Consider the following 24051-nt stretch of genomic DNA (forward strand, 5'->3'; position numbering starts at 1 on the left):
CCATTGGCTTTGGATTGGTTTTGTTAGGGGGGTGCTTACACCGTTGGCTTTGGGTTTGGTTTTGTTAGTGGGGCACTTACACCGTTGGCTTTTGGATTGGTTTTGTTAGGGGGCGCTTACACCGTTGGCTTTGGGTTTGGTTTTGTTGGTGGTAGGGGTGCTAGACATGGAAGCCAGGGCTTCACACAGGACGGTCAAGAGCTCGCAGTTACTAATGGTAGCTGTTGGGTCAAAGCCAGACCGAGCTTTTGCTCTCTAGTTTTCAAGCTTTGCTCGTGGCTGCCACGTTCTTCACACTACAAAAAATGCAGGCTTGAGAAGGAGTCATTGACTCGGAACATTGATGGGTGATGGGAGATGGGAAGGGGCAGTGATGCAGACGGAGAGGGATGGAGAGGACGTGGGGACCAGGAGGGCGAAGGAGGAACGGGCCGTGGGCCCCTGGCCACCCTCTCTACTTGCTGTGAGCTGAGAATTGCCCTTATGAGGAGTGGCAGGAGGTAAAGAGACAGGAAACTGAGCCGTGGGTGAGGATCGGCAGCTTACCCCAGGCTGCAAACTCTCAGTGGCTCCCCAGGTCTCCCCACACCCCACAACCCTGCAGCCTACAGGACACACGTACAGAAACGAGACCTGTCAAGTCAGGGAGCCTGAGATAATGATCGCTCCACCTAATGGCCACCAGGGCACAGGAGACTCACAAGCTGGCCCCTCTGTGGCTGAGTGGCTTAACCCACCCCTCACAGTGTCCCCGAGGATGGGGCCTGAGTGCACCTGTGATTTACCTGTCCCCTTGCTGCTTAGGGACTCACAGATTTAATTTTCTCATAATTAGAAACGAACAGCGTTGCCAGGGTGACAGGGGAGACAGATGGAGTGCTAAGGGAGAGAGGCTGCATTTTTCTGCTTTTCTGTGATTATAAAAGGAATGCGTGGAGGGGGGAAAGAAATGCTTGCCGTGTTGGAACATTCTCACAATGCAGAACAGATTAAAACAGGAAAAAAAAACAAGGCAACCCAGCAATGTGCAGAACGCCGCATTCCGTCTCTCAAGGCACACCGCCGTGGGCGCCGTGGGCTGCGCCTCATCCTGCTCCCCTGCCTTGCTGGTTATTGTCAACTGGTTGTGATTAGCACCCTACAGAATCTTTGGGCTCTGCTGCCCCCTTTTCTCTCCCTCATCTTGGATTTTATTTTTTGAGGGAGGGAAGATTATTCTGACCCACACTTTGGGGGAGTGTTGGTCCATTGGGGAGGGGGGTGTGGTGGGACAGCCACATCATGGTGATCAGGAAAGAGGGAGGCGGAATCCAGGAAGGGTCCAAGCCAAGAGACAAGTCCAAGAAAATGCCCCCAGTTAACTACTTCCTCCAGCAAGCGCCCATTCCTACCTCTCACCAGCACCCAACAGTGCCACACAGCCCTAGTCCATCACGGAACTTGTGTGTATGTGTGTGTGCGTGCTTGAGAACACGTGTGGCTGTTGCTCCACAGGCATGAACCACTTATTTGGCACACGGTCTCTCGCTGGCCACCAATTTGTCTCAGCTGACTGGCCAGAGAGCCCTGGGGAGCTTCCTGCCTTTACCCCGCCAGCTCTGCCATTAAGAGCATGTATAGCCCTGTCCAGCTCTTTTCCGTGAGTCCTGGGAATCAGACTCGGGTCCTCTGCCTTCACATCAAGGACTTAACTCAGCCTAGAGCTGTGTGTCATTGTTTATTACGAAGGGATCTCCCTCTATAGTCCAGGCTGCCCTTGACATCACAGATCGCTGTGAGTCTGAGGTCAGCCTGGTCCAGGACTGCCAGGGCTATACAGAAAAACACTGTCTCAAACAGTTTTTTATTTTTATCTTTAATCATGTGTTGTGCCTGTCTGTCTGTCTCTCTCCTTTCTCTCTCTCTCTCTCTCTCTCTCTCTCTCTCTCTCTCTCTCTCTCTCTCTCTCTCGTGTGTGTGTGTGTGTGTGTGTGTGCGCGCGCGCATATGAAGCCAGAACCATCAGATCCTCCTGGGGCTGGAATTATAAGCAGATGTGAGCTGCCTGACATAGGCGCTGGGAAACCAACTGGGGCTCACCTGCAAGAGCCTCCTTAACTTCTGAACCACGTGTGTGGTCCCCACGCTAAAGTATCGCCAGGGTACAAATGCTGTTAATGCCATGTAGTCACCCCTAGCTAGTACGCTGTTGAGTTATCTGTGTATGAGTGTGAATGCGGCTTAAACAAAGACCCCTGCAACTGAGAAAGAAAAAGGGGTTTTCTGTGTGAGTCGTTTCCCCTGTTGGAACCACAACAGAGTGAGGAAGAAGCTGTGAACAAGGCCACGGCTGTGCAGGAAGGACGTGGAAGGAAACCAAATCTTAGCCTCCTGGGATTGGGAAGAGAAGGGAGCCACAAAGCCCTGGAAGGAGACACGCCCCTAAAACCCCAGTTCACACTCACCGGTCACGCCCACAGTGGACACGGGGCCCACACGCTGACCATCATGCAGTCCATACAGGTTCATCTTGTATTTGCGCCCAGGCTCCAGGTCTCTCACGATGGCCTCCCTCTCCTGGCCCCCAACACGCACCACCTGGGGCCGCCCATCACTGTCCTTGTACTGGACACTGAAGGAGTCAAAGTCTCCCTGGGGGACGGTCCAGGAGAGGCTCAGGGAGTCTGGGGACGATGCTGTGACAGTCAGGTCTCCCAGGAGCGGCTCCTCAGGGGGCTCTGGGGCCTCTGTGCTGGGCTCTGTGGGGCTGGGGGTCTCTTCCTCTGCAGCTGAGAAGGGGACAGACAGGTGAGCAGGGTCCCCGCAGGTGTCCTCAAGTGAGGACAGAGTAGCCCTAGTTACCAAGGTGGTTCTGAGGTCAGCTCAGAGAAGCCCACCTTGGGGCTTTGGGGTCCTGGTCAGCTGACAGCTGGCCAACACGCCCAAGCTCCTGGGTCAGCTGGGGGGACCTGGACACCAGCACAGCAAAGCTGTCTGTGGCCCTGCTGCCCAGGGAGACTGGCCAGCCCAGAAGAAGGCACAGAAAAGCAGACCTTAGCGTTAGCAACGCAGGTCTGTGGGGCTGAGCAGATCTGGGGTGCTAACAGCACCCAGCCACCGATCCCTACCTAGCTGTCACCAAATAGTTTGAGTGTCTACCTCCCAGTGGGTCCCACCCTGGTCTCCCATGTCCACTCACCTGTCACCCCGACAACAGACACGGGGCCCACACGCTGGCCACTGTGGATGCCATACAGGTTCATCTTGTACTTGTGGTCTGGCTCCAGGCCGGGGATGGTGACCTGGTCCTCGTGCCCTGGCACCCGCACCACCTTGGGCTGCCCATCCCCGTTCTTATACTGGATCACGAATTGGTCAAACTGTCCTTCGGGGACTGTCCAGGAGAGGCTCAGGGAGTCAGGGGTGGTGCCTGTCACAGTCAGCTCGCCCAGGCTGGGCTTCAGGGATGAGGCCTCAGTAGGTTCTTCAGTAGAGTCTGCGGACAACAGAAAACAGAAGCTTTGTATTTCTGGAAGGAGTTCCCAAGTCCCAAGTCTCTGGCGTGTGGGTCAGAAGGAGGCTGTATCTAGGCCTGATCACGCTCTCTTCCCTGTTTGTAACCTCCTCCTCCTCTTCTTCCTCCTCCTCCTTCTCCTCCTCCTCCTCCTCTTCCTCCTCCTCCTCCTCCTCCTCCTCCTCCCTTCTCCCTCCTCCTCCTCCTTCTCCTCCTCCTCCTTCTCCTCCCTCATCCTAACCTGGCAACCCTGCCCCAGATCACATTTGACCTGAGGCATTGGAGGTCAGGGACAGGTTAGAGGCTGAGAAGTTTTGGGGTCCTGCGTCTCTGCTGTAGGAGACAGTGAGGGCTTTACTTGCCTGAGACGTAAAAGACTTTACTCACACTCACCCGTCACGCCCACGGTGGACACGGGGCCCACACGCTGACCATCATGCAGTCCATACAGGTTCATCTTGTATTTGCGCCCAGGCTCCAGGTCTCTCACGATGGCCTCCCTCTCCTGGCCCCCAACACGCACCACCTGGGGCCGCCCATCACTGTCCTTGTACTGGACACTGAAGGAGTCAAAGTCTCCCTGGGGGACGGTCCAGGAGAGGCTCAGGGAGTCTGGGGATGATGCTGTGACAGTCAGGTCTCCCAGGAGCGGCTCCTCAGGGGGCTCTGGGGCCTCTGTGCTGGGCTCTGTGGGGCTGGGGGTCTCTTCCTCTGCAGCTGAGAAGGGGACAGACAGGTGAGCAGGGTCCCCCACAGGTGTCCTCAAGTGAGGACAGAGTAGCCATAGTTACCAAGGTGGTTCTGAGGTCAGCTCAGAGAAGCCCACCTTGGGGTCTGGAGTCCCTCCCGGTCAGCTGACAGTTGACCAACATGCTCAAGCTTTTAGGGTGACCTGCTGTAACCTGAGAGGCTACCAGCTTAGCAAAGGCTTCTTTGGAACCCCTGGCCCAGGGAGACAAGCAGCCAAAGGAGGGTACAGGCTATAGTCTCGGTTGTAGCCAGCTTTGATATTGACCAGTTCTGGGCCAGCAATCAATCTCAGCCCACCTAACCTGGGGGTCACCTCTCAATGAGTCCCACCCTGAGGCTCCCATGTCCACTCACCTGTCACCCCGACAACAGACACGGGGCCCACACGCTGGCCACTGTGGATGCCATACAGGTTCATCTTGTACTTGTGGTCTGGCTCCAGGCCGGGGATGGTGACCTGGTCCTCGTGCCCTGGCACCCGCACCACCTTGGGCTGCCCATCCCCGTTCTTGTACTGGATCACGAATTGGTCAAACTGTCCTTCGGGGACTGTCCAGGAGAGGCTCAGGGAGTCAGGGGTGGCATCTGTCACATACAGCTCGCCCAGGTGTGGCTTAGGCTCGGGAGTCATGGTGGGTGGTTCTGTGGGCTCCTCCTCCCACGGCACTGGGCACGGAGAGAGGGAGATGACCACGGGAACTTTTCTCTCTCTGGATCTTTGCAGCTGTTTAGGTGAGACCCAAACTCTCACTTACCTGTCAGGGCCTCAATTTGAGCAGGGCCCACACGCTGCCCCTCGTGGAAACCATACAGGGTCACCAGGTATCTGTGGTCGGACTCCAGATCAGTAAGGGTGATGTCACTCTGGTCACCTTCTGTATTGACCACTTTGAGTTGCCCATCTCTGTCAGTGTACTGAACCTCGAAGGAGTTAAATTCTCCTTCCATCACCACCCAGGAGAGATGCAGGCTGTGCGGTGTGGCCTCCTCCACTCTCAGCTCTCCAAAGCGGGGTACAACTGCAGGAGCTGAAGTCGTGGGGACCTCTGTCCAAGCTTCTGTTGTTTCTTTGGGGCCTGGATCAGAGAGATGGGAGAGCAGGTGACTGCTGTGTTGCTGGTCTCATATGTTGAAGGGGGGAGAGGTCTGGGGAAGGAGGGAGTGGGAGGGAGAAGGGAGGAAGGCAGAAGAAGGAGGGTTAGCAGAAGCATTTGACGTGCCAAACGCCAAGTAGAAGATTCTGCATTTTGCAGGAGTCTAAAATAAGGTGCAGAGAGGCCAACCCCAGAGGACAGGAAGCATCCCAGTGGCTGCCAGGGCCTGGGGAACCAAGTACAATGAAGACCTTAAAACCGGGCAGGAGTGAAGCCTCCCTAAGGGGACCTTGTATCCCTCCCGTGGGCCATCAGAGCATCAAAACAAACCCCACCCTGCCCCAAGTTAAATTGCCCAGGAATCCCATGCTGAGAGAAGGAAAAGGTTAAGGCTCCAGCCAGCAGGAGGGGTAACATGTCTCCTGGAAGGAGATGTCACCCAACAGTGACAGCTTGTCAGCCCGCCATGCGGGAGACTGGAACTGATGGATAGGACCAGCTTTTGACTGGGCCTGCTTAGCTATAGATACACCTCTGGCTCTCTGTTTAAACCTAATGTCAAGACCCCAAAGATGGATTTGAGGGAACACTGGACCTCTTTGCTTCTCTTCCCAACGTGGTCACGTTGGATAAAACTTTCTTTCTGCTTTTTTCTATGACTTGTCTATTTGCTTGGCCAATGGAGGGCAGGCGGTCAGGCCCCAAACAGATTGGGGGCACAGGGGTGTGGGGAGTGTTTTGCACTTACCAGTCATAGCGATGACAGAAAGGGGACCCACACGCTTGCCTTCTCGGAGGCCATAGAGAAGCAGCTTGTACCTGCGACCTGGGTCTAGACCAGAGACCCTGACCTCCCGATGGCTGCCCTCCACAGGCACCACCTGGGACTGCCCATCCCTGTCTTTGTACTGGACGACAAAGGACTCAAACTGGCCCTCGGAGACTGTCCAGGAGAGGTCCACGGAGTCTTGGGTCACACTAGTCACCTGCAGTTCATCCCCTAGGCGAGGTTTTGAGGGAGACTTTACTCCAGTGTGGTCCACAGTATTCATGGGCTCTGGGATGGAGACAGAGGCAAGAAATAGTTCAGATGGTCGTGGGCTGTGACCTTGATGGGCAGGGCAGGGAGAGGAGGGGTTGCTGCCGTAAGCTGGCCTGCTGCTCTGGGCCCTACCAGGAAGACTCACCTGTGGTGCCCTCTGTGGAGAGGGGGCCAAAGCGCTTCTTTCCCTGAAGCCCATAGAGAAGGAATCTGTACTTGCGGCCTGCATCCAGGCCTGTGATGGTGGTTGTGTGCTCTTGGCCCGGTACAGGTAGCAACCGAGGCCCACCCTTGTCCTTGAACTGGACCACGAAAGAGTCAAAGTGGCCCTCGGGGACTGTCCAGGACAGGCGCAGGGAATCTGTCGTGGGGTCCGTCACCCACAGCTCCCCAAGGCGTGGAGGGGCCCCTGGGCTGGCGGCTAACACAGAGAAAGGTTCTTGTATTTATTTTTTCCAAAACGATTCTTGACCACCTCCCCCTAGGGCTGGAAAATTCCAGAGTGGCCCAGTGGTTAATGCCTCTCCATCCACTTTCACTACCCTCTCATCCACTCCCCCACCTAGCCAGAGCCTCCCCCACTTGACCCTTCTGTCTCGAGTCACCCCCGTATGGGCACCCTAACCTCTCTGTTCATTTGCTCCTTCTCTTTGACTATGGTCTTTCTATCCCTTAGAGACTCCCTTTCTGCAGGGCACAGCTTACCCAGAAACCCCAACTGAGTCACCTGACTGGCCCCCTGGGGAATTCCTAGGGGTGAGAGGCTCTCTGTTGGGGACAGACAAGTGGGGGAGGTAGGGTGCAATGGGGTTCAGTGTGGCCCAGCCTCCCATTTGACTCACAACACCCACACTCCACAGGGCTCAGAGGTGATGTGGGGCTCGCTCTGTTACATGCTATGGGGATTTGTGTTGGGAGTGACACACAAGAAAACTCCAACAGAGAAGGGATCCCGTGACTGCCAAAGGAGCCATCCAACTTGGGAAGGCGCTGGCCCGCCGCCCTCCTGGACAGCAAAGCCACTGACGGAATTGTTATTGCAAGAGACTTCTGGCAATGGGGAGCCCCAAGGGCCAGAAGATGGCCTGGACCAAACCCCAAGAAATGGTCCAGCTGGGTAGGGTTTCTCTGGTTTCCATTTTCCCAGGCTCTGAGAAGTCAAGGGAGGAAGGTGAACCTCTCTACCAGAAGCGGATGTGTGGACAGAGGGATGGGAGCCAGGTAAGAGCCAGGGAGACAAGCCAAACTCAGGCTGTGACAGTGGCACCCAGCTGAGGAGGACAGGAGAGGCCCCTGGCCACCTTTACCCCTCTCAAGAGGCCCCAGGCCCCCACAGGCCACCTTCTAGAGAAGGCCCAGCAGCAGAGCGAATGTGAAGGAAAGAGAGGATTTGAGAACCTGCCCTGTTGGGTCCCGGCCTGATTTGGACTGGGCTGGGTAAACAGGAAGGTAGCTAGCTAGCAGGAAGTTCAGACACTTCGGGGAAGCAGAGTGTCATGCAGTTTCACCTGTCTTCGCCTCCACAGAGACCTGACTGTGCCGTCTCCCATCTTGGACCCCAAAGAGCAGGAACTTGTACTTGCGGGAGGGCTCCAGGCCTGGGATGGTGACCTCCCGTTGGTCAGCTGCCACAGGCACCACTTGGGGCTGGCCGTCCCTGTCCTTGTACTGAACCACAAAGGAGTCGAATTCACCCTCAGGGACAGTCCACACGAGGCCCACGGACTCGGGGGTCACATCTGTCACGGCCAGCTCCCCCAAGACTGATTCCAGCTTGGCGGTCTCAGTGGCTGGAGCTGGGGCTGGTGGGAGGATATCTAGGATGAGAAGCAAAGCATGGCTGAGCTCCTGGGAAGAGACCTGGCTCTGCCTGCCTTGAGGGCTAACGGTGATGTGGGAAAGAGTTTCCTCTTTATCTTCGGTGGCCAATAACAGCCTGGTCTGCCGCCACCAAGATGGTGTCAGGTGCGCTCGTGACGCTCACCAACAGAAAGGCACCTTTAGCGTGGCCTTAGAGTCATCCGGGGGCATCAAAGCACTGTTTGCACTCTAAGTGAGCTGACAGAGAGGCCCCGGCACTGCCAGGTCATAAATCAGAGAGTAAACTGTTTTGATAATGGCACATTGATCAGTCGATATCCATAAGATGGTTCCATGGACCCCAAACCCGAGGATGCTCAGGTCCCTCATAGAAGGTGGCAGTCTCTGCATATCCTGAAAACTTTGAATCACCTCCAAATAGCTTGCTGCGCCTCAAGCAATGTAACTGCTATACAAACGGTTGGCAACTATCTGGTTTATAAACCCATTTAATACGAACACACGTGTGTGCATGTGTTCACGTGTGTGCAAATGAGCATGCAAGTGCGTGTGTGTGTTCATGTGTGTGCAGGTGAGTATGCACATGGTTTGCGTGTTCATGTGTGTATAGGTGAACAGACATGCATGTGTGCATGCATGTTCACGTGCATGCAGGTGAGCACGTGTGTGTGTATGCAGAGAGGCCTCTTGGGCTGTTCGTCAGTAGCCGTCTGCCTCATTTTCTTCTGAGACACAGACCCTCCCTGGACTTTAAGCTTGCCGACTAGGCAAGGCTGGCTGGCCAGTGAGCCCCAGAGACTCTCCTGTCTCTGACTCTGCAATGTGGGGATTGCAAGCCTTCTCCACCATGCCCAGCATCTCCCATGGGTTCTGGGGATCTGATCTCGGGTGTTCACGCTTGTGCAACTGCTCACTGACCTGTCTCCACAGTCCTGAGGAGGAGTATGTTTTAGATTTTTTTTCTGGGTCTGGTGAAATGGCTCTGTGGGTAAAAGCCTTTGCCTGGTGACCTAACTTCAATCCTTAGGACCCAGACGGTAGACGGAAAGTTGTTCTTCAGCCTTCATCACGCTGTGATAAGTGAGCGTCTACACGTGTTCGCACATGCTCACACACATGTAAAAAGTTATATATTTTGTGTGTCTATTCTGTCTGCAGCTGCACGTGAAACCTCTGAAGATATGGAATGCTGATTATATCCGCGTTATTAGTGTCCTTCGTGATCACATGAATTCTGTTTTCTAGATTTTCACGCCATGGACTGAGAGAGGATAGGGATTCCCCCAGAAGCCATGGTCCGTGAGTCACAGTGAGCTTATGTCCGGGAGTAAAGAGAGGAAGCAGGAGCCTGGAGTTCAGGGAGGCGTGTCTTCCCCAGGGGTGATGCTGGAGTGGGCCAGAAGGGAATGTGACTTGGACAGACACCCAGGACCTTTGAGAAGTTCTGAGATTGTGTGTGTGTGCTTGACCTCAGTGAAGAAGGGCAGAGATTGGGGAGGCGGCGGCTGTGTTCAAATCACAGGGGGCGGGGGCTGTGTTCAAGTCACTGTAGGGTTGTCAAGAGGCGGAAAGAAAAAGTAAAACAGCTGTGCAGTCAAAGAGAGGAGACAGGGGAGGGCGGAGAGGGGAGGAACAGAGGGATGGAGGCCAGATGGGAGGCAGGGTCAGGCTTGGAGTGCAGATAAGGAAACCACTGGGTATGGGAAGGTCCCAGCCTTAGGCAGAAGCCAACGGTTTGGGAGGTTGGGGGGTGACTGTGAGCCTGAGAGAGGCCCGTAGTCACCGGTGCAGAGGCTAAGGGATGGCAGTCCCAGGCAGGGCTGGGTCTGTGGGTCACCAGGGCTGGGTACCGCCTGACTCCCTCCCTCACCTGTCATTGCCAACACAGAGAGGGGGCCCACACGTTGTCTGCCATGGAGCCCGTAGAAGTTCATCTTGTATTTTCTTGCAGGATCCAAGTCGAGGATGGTGACCTCGCGCTGGTCAGCAGCTACAGGCACCTCCTGGGGCTGCCCGTCCCTGTCCTTGTACTGGACCATGAAGGAGTCGAACTGTCCATCAGGGACCATCCATGAGAGGCTCACAGAATTGGGGGTCACACCCGTCACTGTCAACTCCTCCAGACGGGGCTCAAGCGGGGGTCCGATGGCCGGAGAGGGCTCTTCTGGTCGCGAGTCTGAGACAGAAATGGCGGAGCCTGCTAGAAAAAGTTCCTAAAAGTGCCATATACAAGACTGCACCGATCGGCAGCACTCCCGTCCAGAAGCTTCACCAGCAATCTGGTGGCTCTGGCACTGGCGACCCGGCTCAGCCGGCACAGGCACTTTTGAGCAAGCCTGGTAACCTAAGATCCACGGAGAGGTGTAAGGAGAGAGCCAGATTCACAGAGCTGTCCCCTGATGTCTGTACATGCACCGTGACACACGCATCAGATACAACAGCAACAACACGCACTCACAGATGGCTTCACCGAATCCTTGCCAGCTGTCTGTCACGAAGCTGGTGACAGCCCTGGCCCTGGGTGACTTGCCCTGTCTAGATACTATGACCGTTCAGCAGCTAGACAGCCCCTGGCCATGGGGCATGGGACTCAGGAGTAAGAGGAAACAGAACCAGACCCCAGCCACACTCACCGGTCACACCCACGGTGGACACGGGGCCCACACGCTGACCATCATGCAGTCCATACAGGTTCATCTTGTATTTGCGCCCAGGCTCCAGGTCTCTCACGATGGCCTCCCTCTCCTGGCCCCCAACACGCACCACCTGGGGCCGCCCATCACTGTCCTTGTACTGGACACTGAAGGAGTCAAAGTCTCCCTGGGGGACGGTCCAGGAGAGGCTCAGGGAGTCTGGGGACGATGCTGTGACAGTCAGGTCTCCCAGGAGCGGCTCCTCAGGGGGCTCTGGGGCCTCTGTGCTGGGCTCTGTGGGGCTGGGGGTCTCTTCCTCTGCAGCTGAGAAGGGGACAGACAGGTGAGCAGGGTCCCCCACAGGTGTCCTCAAGTGAGGACAGAGTAGCCCTAGTTACCAAGGTGGTTCTGAGGTCAGTTCAGAGAAGCCCACCTTGGGGCTTTGGGGTCCTGGTCAGCTGACAGCTGGCCAACACGCCCAAGCTCCTGGGTCAGCTGGGGGGACCTGGACACCAGAACAGACCTGGGGGACTGACCAGTCCTTGGCCACCATTCCCCAGTCACTAGTCTCCAAAGAGCTAGAGGTCCTGTTTCCTGATGGGTCCCACCCTGAGTCTCCCATGTCCACTCACCTGTCACCCCAACAACAGACACGGGGCCCACACGCTGGCCACTGTGGATGCCATACAGGTTCATCTTGTATTTGTGGTCTGGCTCCAGGCCAGAAATGGTGACCTGGTCCTCGTGCCCTGGCACCCGCACCACCTTGGGCTGCCCATCCCCGTTCCTGTACTGGATCAGGAAGTGGTCAAACTGTCCTTCGGGGACTGTCCAGGAGAGGCTCAGGGAGTCAGGGGTGGCATCTGTCACGGTCAGCTCTCCTAGACGCGGCTTCTTGAGAGGCTCTGGGGCCTCTGTGCTGGGCTCTGGGGAGCTGGGGGGCTGACCCACAATGTGTGGTGGGGCTGAGGAAAGAGAGCAGGCACTTAACAGTGACGGCCAGTCAGCGGGGCACCAAAGCGTGTATGCTCCTCTCCTGAAGTCTTAGGACCCCTGCGGCCTTGGTATCCAACACCCAGTCCCTAAAGCAACCTTCTGAAGCTGCCTGCTCCCTCCCTACACCAGACCCCACCATTTCTAAGGAATGCTTTGCTGAGGTAAGGTCACTGCCTAGAATTCAGGGAAGGTGGCATCAGGTAGGCGGGCCTGGGGAGAGTCCTGCTCCTTCCTGCATGTACAACTCCCTGGGCCCCACCCAGGGTCCCCACCTGCTGTTCCCTACAGCGGGTTTCTGAGACCCTGGGGTTCTATGAAGAACAGGAGCAGGACGGGGAGGGAGCAGACAAGAGGCAAACAGTGGCTATGGTGTTATGTGGGGAGGTCAGGAGCAAAAGGGTGTGCTGGGGAGGCAGCAGTGGCTCGGCTTTCGCAGAACTGGCGCACAGGTGTTCTGAGGCAGAGTCAGCTGTACTTTAGGTAAGGTCTTACTGTGCAGCCCAGCCTGACTTGGGATTCAGCAAATCTCTTGCCTCAGCCTTCAAGGCACTGTGTTAAGGGCGTGTCTTACTATGCTTCGGATATTAACAGTGCCAAGGGGTATCACCATAAAGACCCCCGCTTGGCAGAACAGAAGGCAGAAACAGCGAGATTAAGTGACTGGCCCAAGGCCCTATGGGCACTGACTTATGAAGTCAGTAGTGAGGGACGGGCAGCGGCCTCCAAAGACCGTTCTCCCTAGCAGTGTATCACCAGCGGACCGGAGGGGCTGGGGACGTGGAGGAACGGGAGGGACAGATAAGGCTCAGAGCCACACTAGGAGCTGGGGAGTGGAGGCTAAAAAGACTCCTTTCCATGTGGAAAGAGGCTGGAGCAACATGGCCCCCTGGCCCTGCCACCCCTGCACAGAGCAGCCATGTGGTCAGGGTGCCGGAGCCGAGGGCAGGAGCCCAGCAGTGATGGCCAGGGACTGAGTCAGGACTGAAGGCGTCCAGGAGAAGCAGCTGCAAACTCTGGTTGAAGTAGAAGGGCCTGGAGGAGAGGGTCTGGCTGTTTGGAATGGGGAAAGCGAACTCTGGAAGCAGTGTGAGGAGTCAGAGCCTGGGAAAGGAGTCCCGGGGATGGACGTGGGGACAGAAGAGCAGCTGGGAGGAAGGAGGCAGAGGTCTCAGCAGGAGGACTGCAGAGATGGAAGGTGGAGTGGAGGGCGGGGGCAGCCCTGCCTGGGGCCTGGGGCCAGCAGTGTGGGTTCTGACTCACCCGTTTTGGCCACCACAGACACGGGCCCCACACGCTGCCTGCCACGAAGCCCGTAGAGGTTCATCTTATACTTCCTGTTGGACTCCAGGCCAGGGACAGTGACCTCATTCTCATCCCCTGCAACGGGCACAGTCTGGGGCTGCCCCTGGGCATCCTTGTATTGGATCACAAAGGAGTCGAAGGGGCCCTGGGCCACCGTCCAGGACAGATGCAGGGAGTCCGGGGTCACGCCAGTCACCGTCAGTTCCCCCAGGAGGGGCTGCTCAGAGGACTCCTCTTTCCTGTCTGGGGCTGTAAGCAAGAAGAATGAGCCATGTAGGGAACGCACAGCCTGGGATGGGGGTTGAGATTTGGACCTGGGGTACGCACTCTAAACACCCGACCCTGGGAAGCTGGTCACAGCCAGCGTATGACACAGCTCCTGGGCTTAAGGGAGCACCCTGAATGGGATGGAAGGGGCCTAGCTGTGCAGGGAAAGCTGGCTGCCCCTTAGCCTGGGAGCAGGGCCAGGGTGTTGGGATCAGTGATTTTGCTGGGAGGCTCAGCTTCTTTCTGGCTGAGGGAGAGCGGGCAGAGATCAAGAAGAGGACACAAGGCTTAGGTGGCAGCCACTCACCGGTAGTGCCGTCCGCAGTGAGGGGCCCATACCGCTTCTTATTGGCAATTCCAAACAGAGTGAATCTGTACTTGTGATTGGGCTCCAGTGGGGAGATCACCGCTGACCGCTCAGGCCCCTCCACTGGCACCACAAGGGGCCGTCCTTCCTTGTCTCTGTACTGGACCATGAAGGAGTCAAACTGTCCCCCAGGAACAGTCCAAGAGAGGTGCAGGGAATCCGGGGTGGGGTCTGTTACCCACAACTCTCCCAGGCGGGGTGGAGATGCTGGGTTGGGGTCACTCTGAGGCACTGGGAAGGGGGAGTAGAGACAGGAGAGTCATGGGAGGAAGGCGGTCCTGGGCAGGCTGCTCCCTGTGCAAAGACGCATGACTGGGGAGGGAGCCAGCGGGGTCTGCCGAGCTGCGAGCTCTGTGAGGGGCTTGACCGGATTGCAGGAAGGAGCGACACCTTCTAAACAGCCTAATGCATTATACTTCCAGCCAAGGGGAAGAGGCTCCGGCTCCGGAAGTGAGGGGGGACAAAGCCAGCCTTTCACATCTGTGTGAAATCTCCCTAGGCAGCCTCCATACTTCCAACTTAGCTTTTAGTTTCTCCTTCAGGAGAGGACACCCGTGGGTGCACCCACCCACCTGCTGCGGTCTGCCACGCCCCTGTCCCTGCCTGTACCTGCTTTCTGAACCAACCTATCTCTTTCTTTGCACTCTGTTGCCAGAGGATTCCAAAATGTCTGTATCCATCACCTCCAATCCAGCTCTGCCCTCCATTGGGAAGCTCCTGGTGACCTGGCCATTGCTAAATCCTGTGGACACTGGAGAGCCCTAACTCATTCCTGTGGACCCTGCCTGGCTGCCCCCTCCTTCCAGCATCTGGGACACTATCCTGGTGCTTCTCCACCTCTGCTCCCTTGCTCCCCACAGCTACCAGGTCACAGTTGAGGTCCCTCTGATCGCGGTCAGGCAACCCTCTGTACCTCAATGGTGCCGCTTAAGGCTGCTCAAAGGACCTATGGTCGTTCAAGAATGCCCTGAGCTCACTGGCTCCAGAGACACACAGAAGATATTTTTCTGAATGTCCTGCCCTGTATTGTTCCCCCCCCCCCTGCTGCCGCCTGGGGGACAGAAGTGGCTGAACGGGGGGACCTGGCCTCCAGGCTCTCCTCTCACACCCTGTCCCACTGCCACCGTTCCAGACCAGCATCAGCCGTCAGTCACCAGCTGCTGACTGATTCCGTCATGCCCCAGGAGCAGACACTGCTGTTTCTAATGTAGCCCATAATCACTTCACTCTCATCCAGAGGCCTTCAGGGGTCCCTCGGGGCTCCCAAATGAGGTCGAACATCCCACACAGCCCGCAGAACCCCAGGACTAAGTCTTCAGCACCCCACATGTCCTGCTCTCCAGCCAGAAGAATGCTGTGGGTTCTCTGAGAGACCACCCCCTCTGCTGCCCCTACCTTCTCACCTCTGCTGCCCCCAGTGCTTTCCCTTCAGGGTGTGACACAGCACAGGCTGCTATGGGCCCCACACCATCTCCCTGGACCCTAAAGCTCTGGGGCAAACTACTTCAGCATGACAAAGTGAAGGGCAGGGGTGCCTGCTGTCACTCACAGATCTTGGCTTCAGCCACCAAAGGGCCATGCCTCTTCTTGCCGACGAGCCCATACAGAACAAATCTGTACTTGCGCCCCGGTTCCAAGGATGTAACGGGGGCTGAGCGCTGGGGTCCCTCCACAGGTATCACCTGGGGCCCATCTTTGTCCTTGTACTGGATCACAAAGGACTCGAACTCCCCCTCTGGGACAGTCCAGTGCAGGAGCAGGGAGTCAGAAGTCAGGTCTGTCACCGTCAGCTCACCCAGGCGCGGTAGGACCGATGGCTTCCCAGGCTGCTCCTCAGTCCTGTCTGGCATTTGGGACAAAGACAAAGCAATGCTGGACCAACCGCCTCCCTTCACCCTGTCTCCCGCCCTCTGATCTGCCTCACCCACCTCATCCTGGATGCCTCTATCCCTGACCCTCCTGAGAAAGATACATTTTCTCTAAGTCCCCTCTTGATGGCCCCACCTCTGTACCCTAAAACTTTAAGGAGAGCTTTGTGTCCCCTATGGCATTACCTGGGAGTTTCTAGCCTCCTCACTGGTGCTTCAGAGCAGTCTTCAGGCTCCCCAAACCCCTGAGCTGCTCTCTCCCTTGCTCCCCTCTCTCCTAATTGTCAGCTTATTCTAGAACTGAACCAGGAGACCACTCTAGTCTCACAGGGAGAACCCCGGGGGTGTGAGGGCCAGGCATCCAGACCTGTCCTTCCCACCCATCTCTGAAGTTGTGATGGCAGTAGAACCCCCTGAACACAACACACACACACACACACACACAATACCACAGACACACAGACACACACACACAATACCACACAGACACACACACACAATACCACACAGACACACATAGAGAGACACACACAGACACACACACACAATACCACACAGACACACACACACAATACCACACAGACACACATAGAGAGACACACACAGACACACACACACAATACCACACACACACACACACACACACACAGAAGACTTTATCCCCAGGAAAACTGTCCAGTTCAACTGCAGGTGCTGTCCCCAGGGGAAGGTACAGCTGAGGGGCAGTGCTGGAACGGAGTTCCATCTACGCTGAACTCTATGACCCCGGGGCAGAGCAGAGGAGCAACCAGGAAGTGAGGCATACCTGAGCAGGGTCACCTCCTGGATGGGTCACCACCCACCTCTGACTTTCCTCCTAGCCACCTTCCCTGTGAGCTCTCAAGCCTTCCTCTCCCTTCTGCTTTCTCTTATCCTCCGTTAGACCTGCCTTTCACCGGCCCCTGAAATCCTTCCTACCTCTAGAGCCTTGAGATGCCCCAGCTCCTCCCCCAGATTCAGGACACTGCTCTGAGCACAGTCCAGAATGTACCCATAATGCCTTGGTAGGTGATGGGAACAGAGGGCTTGCCCCCAGGGGTGATCCCATGGAGGAACAGCTTGTAAGGGGCTCCGGGAGGGGGCGGGGGCACCAGAGCCTGGTGGGCGTCTCCTGGTAGCAGTTCTTCATATGCCCAGGGCCCCTCGGCCACCTGCACGCGCAGCTGGAAGTGGGCAAAGGTGTCGGGCTGGGCAGTCCAGGCCACACGGAGGCGCCCTGCCTTGTCTCTGCCCAGCACCTTCAACTCTCCCAGCGGGTGATGCTCCATGATCAGGATAGGGGCCTGGGCCCCTTGGGTCGTAGAGGGGCCCGAGGGAGGAGGCTCATCGGTGGCCTCCAAGAGGCCAGAGGGTAAGGACCCTGGGAAGGGGCAGAGCGGGTGAGAAAAACAGGAGAGTCGGGTATGAGAGAAGGAAGGGACCCTTTAGTCCCCAAGTGTGCCCACAGCCTCTGAGCTAGGTGGCTCCTCTCCCCTCCCCAGCTGCTCCCCAGCCCTGTCTGGGTTCTTCCCACACTTGGCCAAGTCCTCCAGATTCCCCCATGGTGCTTATCTGGAACGGCCAGGCCTGGCTCAGGGCAAGCAATGACAACCTGCTGTCCCTCCCTGCCCAAGAGCCTCCCACACAGGTGGTGTCTGCCTTCCATTAGTGTTGCAGTGAGAAGCCTGGAAGAAAGGAAGGGGCGGTGATGTTAGGAAGAAAAGGAGTGGTGGGCAGAAAAAGAAAAGAGAGGGTGTGAGGGTGGACGTCCAGTTCCGGTGGCATCTGGGCTCTATGGAGGAAGAAGAGGTCCACCCCCACCCTGCAGCCGCAAAGCCCCCTGTCCCGGGGTCAGGTATCAGTCCTGTGGGAGAGACCAGCTGGAGGGGAGCCACGCCTGGGAAAGCAGTTCAGGAAGCCGTGGTTTCACCCCACACACACGGCCATCCACGCACGCACACACCACGCGCGTGCCTGATGGCTTTCAAGGCCACCCTCAAGCACTTCTGCAGCCCTGCAGGGTCAAAGCCAAACTGTGGGAAATAACCACAGACCACAGGCTTCAGGCGCCCTCACCGCAGTGAGTCAAAGTGGGAATCTCCGGTTTCAGTCCCACCCACAGAAAAAAACTGCCGGGCAAATCTCTGCTAACACCCAAGTCTTCCACAGCTCGCCTTGGAGGTGTCAAAGCTGCAGGTCAGCTGTGAGTGCTGCCCTACACAAGGCTATAAACTTGCCAAAAGCATTATGGATGGTGGTTTGTTTGTTTGTTTTTTCAATAAAAGAAAAAAGAAACTTCAAGTGCAAGGTGCGAACTTTGCACACAACATCGCGTTGCCATGTCAAGATGCCGGATTTGCCCGGCAAGAACAGGCATTGAGGAAGAGCTTGGGAGCCCAGGTGCGAGCCAGGCAACCCCACAAACCAGGTCTCTTTGGCTTTAGTAACCCTTAGGAGAATGCCAGGACCCTGGAATGGGGCTTTTGGGACACTGGAGGGCTGCTTTCTGTGGCAGTGTCCTCCAGCCTGGCCAGGTAGGCTAGGAGGTGGAAGGGCATGGTGGGGGAGGAAGCCTAAGCAGTGAGACAGTGGGAGGAGGAAGTGGCTGCAACCTCGGAGGCAGGTGACGCTGGACAGGGGTGGGCAGTCCAGGGCCCCAGTCCACACTACCTGTGGTGGTGATGAAGGCGTAGGATTTGGAAGTCTGCCCTGCCCGCACCCCATGGACCTCCACGTGGTAAGTAGTGCCAGGTCTGAGGTTGGGTAAGCGGACAGTGCGTTCTGAGCCATCCACAGTCAGCTCCCCGCTGGGGCCCTTGGCGGGTGGCAGTGGTCGCCAGCGCAATACCACACGCTCGAACTGGCCCCGGAGCCCGTCGAGGGACACGATCAAGGCGCCGTCGGCTGCACTGCCCAGCACCTCGGGCTTCGGGTGACGCGCTGTGGTCACCAGGTGCGCATCATCGGACGCTGGGTTCACATCTCCCTGGTTCGATTCCCGGTTCCTGGTGCTTTGGGAGGGACTAGTGGTAGGGTAAGGGTGACGGGGCTTGGGTGCCGGGGCACCCGCTGTCTGGTGGCGCTTCAAGAACTCATGGATGTGGCGCGCCACCGACGCGTAAGTCTGGTTGGCGCGCAGTGGGTAGCCGTGGGCACGCAGGTGACGCTCCAGGTCCTGTACTGTGCCGCGGAAGCGGCCCAATTCAGCCGTCAGGTTACCCCACGGCCGTCGGGGAGGTTGGGGCAGGCTTGGCCGGGGATGCCACTCCTTCGCGATCCCCTCTGTGGGCCGCAAGGGCCAGGAGGGCCGCGGAGGCCGGGGACGGGGGCTGGGGGGCGGGTTTGGGGGGTGCACCTCCGGGTAACCGTAGTGGCCTGGTGCTGCCGAATGAGAAAGGGGGAGGGGACATCAGGTCAGTGTCAGCTTCCCCCACATCGCACGCTCCTCCTCGCCACCACAGATCCCGCTAACCCACCAAGGACGAGGCCTCTTCCCTGAGGCCCAGCCCCACCTAGAAAGAGAAATTAAGTGTCCCTGAGCCCCACCCATCCCTTTGCCCTCCAAGCCAGCCACTGTTGGTGCCCTAGAAGGAAAAAAACCAGCAGGCGGGGCGTTTATCTGGTGGAGAGAACGGGAAAGGGGGAAGGAAATGTGAGCGACTCCGGGGGTGCCACCTTGTCCCAGGAAAATGAACGATCCGTCTGGGCACCTGTTAAGAGACCTTGAGGGTTGGTGGAAAACCACGCTATGAGACCCAACCCCAGGCAATCCCAGTCCCAAAGTCAGCAGGACCTGTTTCGCTCTAGTCTCCCGAGATCAAATTGTCCACTGCCTATGTACCTAGGTTAGGATAAAAGCCACCCGGCCCTGAAGGGTTCACAGCATCGGCACACTGCTTCCCTCCCAGTCTAACCTGCAAGCTTCCTATAGGACTCCAGGCACCCGGAGCCTTTAGAACAGAGCAGGACCTAGCAGGGGTGCTGGGATTGCCACAGCCGTCTGTGACCCTCCAGCCTGGGTCTTCAAGGAGAGGGCTCCCAGCCTTGGAAACTAGGCTCTTCCCTAACACTCCGAATGCCGTACCTGTGTTTGCCCTGATAGAAGCCGGGTAGCTGACTGCACGGCCTCGTTCTGCGGTGACAGTCACCACGTACTCCACGCCTGGCATCAGGTCGGTTAGCTGAGTCCTGTCTGCCTCAGGGGGAACTTCCAGACGCACCCTTTGGTTGCCGGCACTGACGTAGGACACCACAAATCGGTCCACCTCAGCCTGGGGACGCAGCCAGCTGAGATCTAGAGTGGTCGGAGTCACGGCTACCACTCGGAGGTCCTGAGGACCATCGATCACTAGCAGGGTTAGACAGAAGATGGCTCAGAAGTGAATCCGCTTGCTTCTGCTCTGGTGCAGCCCCAGCCCAAGCAGATTCCCAGCTGCCTGCCAAATCCAGATGTCTTGCCCCCATAGCCCCAGCTCTCACTGGTAGTGATGGTCTTAGAGGCAGGAGGACCCCAGCTGGTCCCTCGTAGAGCACGGACGGTGACTTGGTAGTCCTGACCAGGGGACAGTCCTCTCTGGTCATAGGCTGAGGCAGAGCTGGGCACCCGAGCTGTGAATGGTGGACTCGCCCCCTCAGTCTGCAAGAGAGTACCAGACACATCAGAGTGGAGCTCTCTTCCTTGCTCCCCGTCTCTTCTTCTTCTTTTTTTTTAAGGTTTATTTATTACGTATACAGTGTTCTGTCTGCATGTATGCCTGCATGCCAGAAAAGGGCACCAAATCTCATTGCAGATGGTTGTGAGCCATATGTGGGTGCTGGAAATTGAACTCAGGACCTCTAGAAGAACAGCCAGTGCTCTTAACCTCTGAGCCATCTCTCTAGCCCCCAGTCTCTTCTTTTTAACAATCCCAAATGGCATCGACATAAAACTGTATGGGACTTGGTCCCACTCAGGCTGGGGAGCATGGATGCAAACCACAAGACGCCTAGAGCCTCCCTCCGGCCAGCAACTCTTCTCTGTGGTTTGTGACTATCCGTTCACTTAACCATCCAAGAAAACGGTTCTATCAATCCTACTTGACAAATGAGGAAACCGGGCTCAGAAAGCCCATGTCCTGATAGGGTGTGCACCAGGAGAGCAGAAAGGTTGGAGAGGTGGCTTACTGTTCCCGCATAGGATCTAAACCCAGTTCTCAGCACCCACCCGGGCAGCTCACAACCATCTGTAACTCTAGCTCCAAGGGATCAAATACCTCTGACCGCCTCAGGTCCCTGCATTCATGTGCACATACCCACACACGACACATAAGTAAGCATAAAATCATGTTCTTAAGAAATCCCAGCTGAGACACGTGTTCTCTCTCTCTCTCTCTCTCTCTCTCTCTCTCTCTCTCTCTCTCTCTCTCTTCTCTCTCTTTCAGCCCTTCTTCTGGAGAGGCAGCTTCCACCTCTCTCTCCTTCCCTTCTCCCCTTCCATAACCCACTAAATAAACTCTATACCCCCAAAAAAGAAATCCCAGCTGAGCAAGGCCTGGTGGCGCACACCTTTAATCCCAGTTGGGAAGCAGAGGCAGATGGATCTCTGAGTTTGAGGTCACTTCAGAGTGAGTTCCAGGACAGCCAGGGCTACACAGAGAAACTCTGTCTCAAAAATTAAACAATAAATATAGAAAGAAGGGAAACTGAGGCAGAAGAAAGAGTGCAGCCATCGAAAGCACTTGCTGCTTTTGCAGAAGACCAGAGCTGAGTTCCCAGCACCCACATGAGGTGGCTCACACTGCCCATAACTCTAGCACCAGAGGGTCTGCCGCCCTCTTCTGGCCTCCCTGAGCACCTGCACACATACATGTGCATACACACACATGTGTATACACATACGTGCACATCAACAAAATGCATCCTTTTTGTTTTGCTTTTGAGACAAGGCTTCTCTCTGTATCCCTGGCTGTCCTAGAACTCGCTTTGTAGACCAGACTGGCCTTGAACTCACAGAGATCCACCTGTCTCTGCCTCCCGAGTGCTGGGATTAAAAGCATGCGCCACCACTGCCTGACAATAAATCTTTAAAAATATAAGAAAGCCGAGAGGCTTGAGCGCAGGCGGTGTGTCCCCTGGCTCCCCTCTCACGCACAATCCCTGCTCATCTGCCAGACCCAGGATTCCCTCTGTCACCCCTGGCGACCCCAGCTACCCACACACATTCTTTCAGAACAGACAAAGCAGAGTGGGGATGTCCTGTGCCCCCTCTGCTTTCCCTGATCTGCTTAGCTGGCCCTGAGGGTAGTGCTTGCTGCCTGTGTGTGCCCGGGTGTCCCTTTAGACATTTTCTTGTCTCTTCGGCAACCTTACACACCCACTAAAGAAAGGCTCAATGTTCCAGTAGCACATTTCCTCAGTGCTGCCATCACGCTGTGTGTTGGAGACTGAAAAAATAAGACACCATCCCTGTCCTGGGGTTGGGTAGAACCTAGTAGCCAAATGCAGCTCTCTCTCCCCAATCTCTGTGTGTGGTAAATACCCACAAGGATAAAATCCTCTCCTTTAAGTGTGTGTTTAAGGTCATGAGATTACATAGGGTGGCCCTGTGGGCTCCTAGAGTGCCGCTGCTGGGGTGGGGGGGCTGGACATGTGTGAGCACCCTAACAGTCCTATGCTGTGCGGGGCTGCCTCGCCAGGACAGCCGCCGGGGACACTCTGTACCGCTCTGCTATGTTGGCCATGATAGGGACACCTCCATGCAGCCAAATGGGGTTGGAAAATTTGAAAGGTACTGTCCTAAACCAGAAAAGCATAGGAAATACCAAAGTAAAAAACCAGATGAGCGGCCACGTGGGGATTTTCGGGTGAGGGATGAACCAGGGCTGTGTCACTATTTTCTAGGTCCCCTGGGTATGGAGAATCCTGCCCTGCTCCTACAGTTCCAACTGAGGGGCCCTGGGGTGGCCTTCACCCACACGTGTGACATCCACACACCTCCCAGGACCTGCCCGCCCTAGTCCACCTCCATCCTGTCTCTCCTTCTAGTATACGCCCAAAGTCTAGATCTTTCATCAAAGCAAACCCATCCTGAATTCTTTCTTTGGATCAACCTATTTCTTGGTCCCTCCCTGGAAGTCCCCATGCCAGCCTCACCCACGCTGCCCAGCCCCATCCCGCAGCTCTGAGGCAGGCTCTGGCCAAGCGTTGGCAGCTGGCACTGCTTCCTGGCAAAACTTGGCTCCGCTGATTGTTCGTGATGACTGCTTAACTTGATGCTCAGTATCAGCCTCGGGGGTCCCACAGGGAAAGCCTCGCTTGGATGACCCCCAGAAAGGACCTAGCTCCCTTCTCCCCTTTCACTCCATGTCTTCCGAGGTCCAGGTCTGTCCCAGTGAGCGCCTGACACGGCTGTTTCCAGGCTGCAGAGGACACCCAAAGGCTCTGATTAGGGTTCAGGCTCCTCGGGTCACACTCCCTCCCATCTTGTAGAAGAAAGGGGACAGTCCTGGGGACAGTCCTGAGGCTGGAGGCCATGAGCATGGACTAGAACCCTTGTCCCAGTGAGTTCTTGGCACCTCTACACTTCCACACCTCTCTCTCAGAACCTGAGGTGGAGGCAGCAAGTCATGGGGCAGCATGTCAGCCAGCTCCCTGGTGACACCCAGGTCCTGGAACACTGAACACGCTTTGAGAGCCACTGATCACGGTGACAGTCCACATACACAGCAGGGGAGCCGGAGCACGCGCTTGGCTGGGAATAGCAGTCAGGTTCAGAGAGAGAAGTGTTTCGGGGCGGGGAGCTGCCAGGAACAGGCTGCGAGGAAGACGGAGGGGGTGCCAGCAAACTGCAGAATAGGCTCCACGTCAGCTAATGGCCAAAGCATGGCCAGGGCAAAAGGTTCAGGCCCAAGAGTCACCACAAGAAAAGCAAATACAGCAGGTCTGAGGCTGAGTGCGGACCACGTGTCTGGTTAGGACCGGTTTAAGCAAGGACCTGAAGGGTCCCATGCCCAGAGCGGAGATGAAGGACTGAGAGCCAGGCTTGGTGCAGACCAGCTTATGCCGGCCTGCACAGAGAGAGCAAAGGCTAAGGAAGGCCGCACCCCTTGACAACACCCAAAATGGGCTGTGTGTGTTAGGAGCAGGAGACAACATTGCCTGAAGCCCTCTCTTATCTTGACTGTTTATTTTATTTCTCCCTACCCTAAAGGTTCATAGGAAAATTCCTCCTAAAGTCCCACCCTCCAGATTAGAGCTATGTAAATACTGTACACGCACGGACTGGGAGAGACACTTCGTAAAATGTTAGCGCTGTTGTTTTACTGTTAGGCGGCCAACTATCGTTTTTCCTCTTCTCCACTTGCCAAATTCTTGTCTCCTGATTAAATTATTTTTATATAAAAAATTCAGAGAGAAGAAGGG

At 56.4% G+C, this 24051-nt stretch overlaps 1 protein-coding gene across 5 annotated transcripts in view; it reads right to left on the reverse strand.

Annotated features, from left to right (window-relative positions):
* The window catches only part of Tnxb (tenascin XB), a 60170-nt gene that overhangs the window by 22253 nt on the left and 13866 nt on the right, over positions 1-24051 (reverse strand). For 3 of the 5 annotated variants that reach the window (XM_075979480.1, XM_075979479.1, XM_075979478.1), the window contains exons 5-22: positions 20131-20287; positions 19736-19999; positions 18322-19032; positions 16664-17032; positions 15315-15608; positions 13706-13996; positions 13090-13380; positions 11466-11798; positions 10834-11157; positions 10071-10397; positions 7888-8196; positions 6525-6800; positions 6086-6394; positions 4999-5319; positions 4598-4909; positions 3887-4210; positions 3179-3475; positions 2445-2768 (exon numbers count right to left, since the gene is read on the reverse strand). In XM_075979480.1, coding sequence (XP_075835595.1) covers positions 2445-2768; positions 3179-3475; positions 3887-4210; positions 4598-4909; positions 4999-5319; positions 6086-6394; positions 6525-6800; positions 7888-8196; positions 10071-10397; positions 10834-11157; positions 11466-11798; positions 13090-13380; positions 13706-13996; positions 15315-15608; positions 16664-17032; positions 18322-19032; positions 19736-19999; positions 20131-20287 — 5833 coding nt within the window. The remainder of the gene's footprint in view (positions 1-2444; positions 2769-3178; positions 3476-3886; positions 4211-4597; positions 4910-4998; positions 5320-6085; positions 6395-6524; positions 6801-7887; positions 8197-10070; positions 10398-10833; positions 11158-11465; positions 11799-13089; positions 13381-13705; positions 13997-15314; positions 15609-16663; positions 17033-18321; positions 19033-19735; positions 20000-20130; positions 20288-24051) is intronic. The other 2 variants (XM_075979482.1, XM_075979483.1) reach the window with 2 other exon arrangements.

The sequence above is a fragment of the Microtus pennsylvanicus genome, chromosome 7 (genome assembly GCF_037038515.1).
Source record: "Microtus pennsylvanicus isolate mMicPen1 chromosome 7, mMicPen1.hap1, whole genome shotgun sequence".
NCBI lineage: Eukaryota > Metazoa > Chordata > Mammalia > Rodentia > Cricetidae > Microtus > Microtus pennsylvanicus.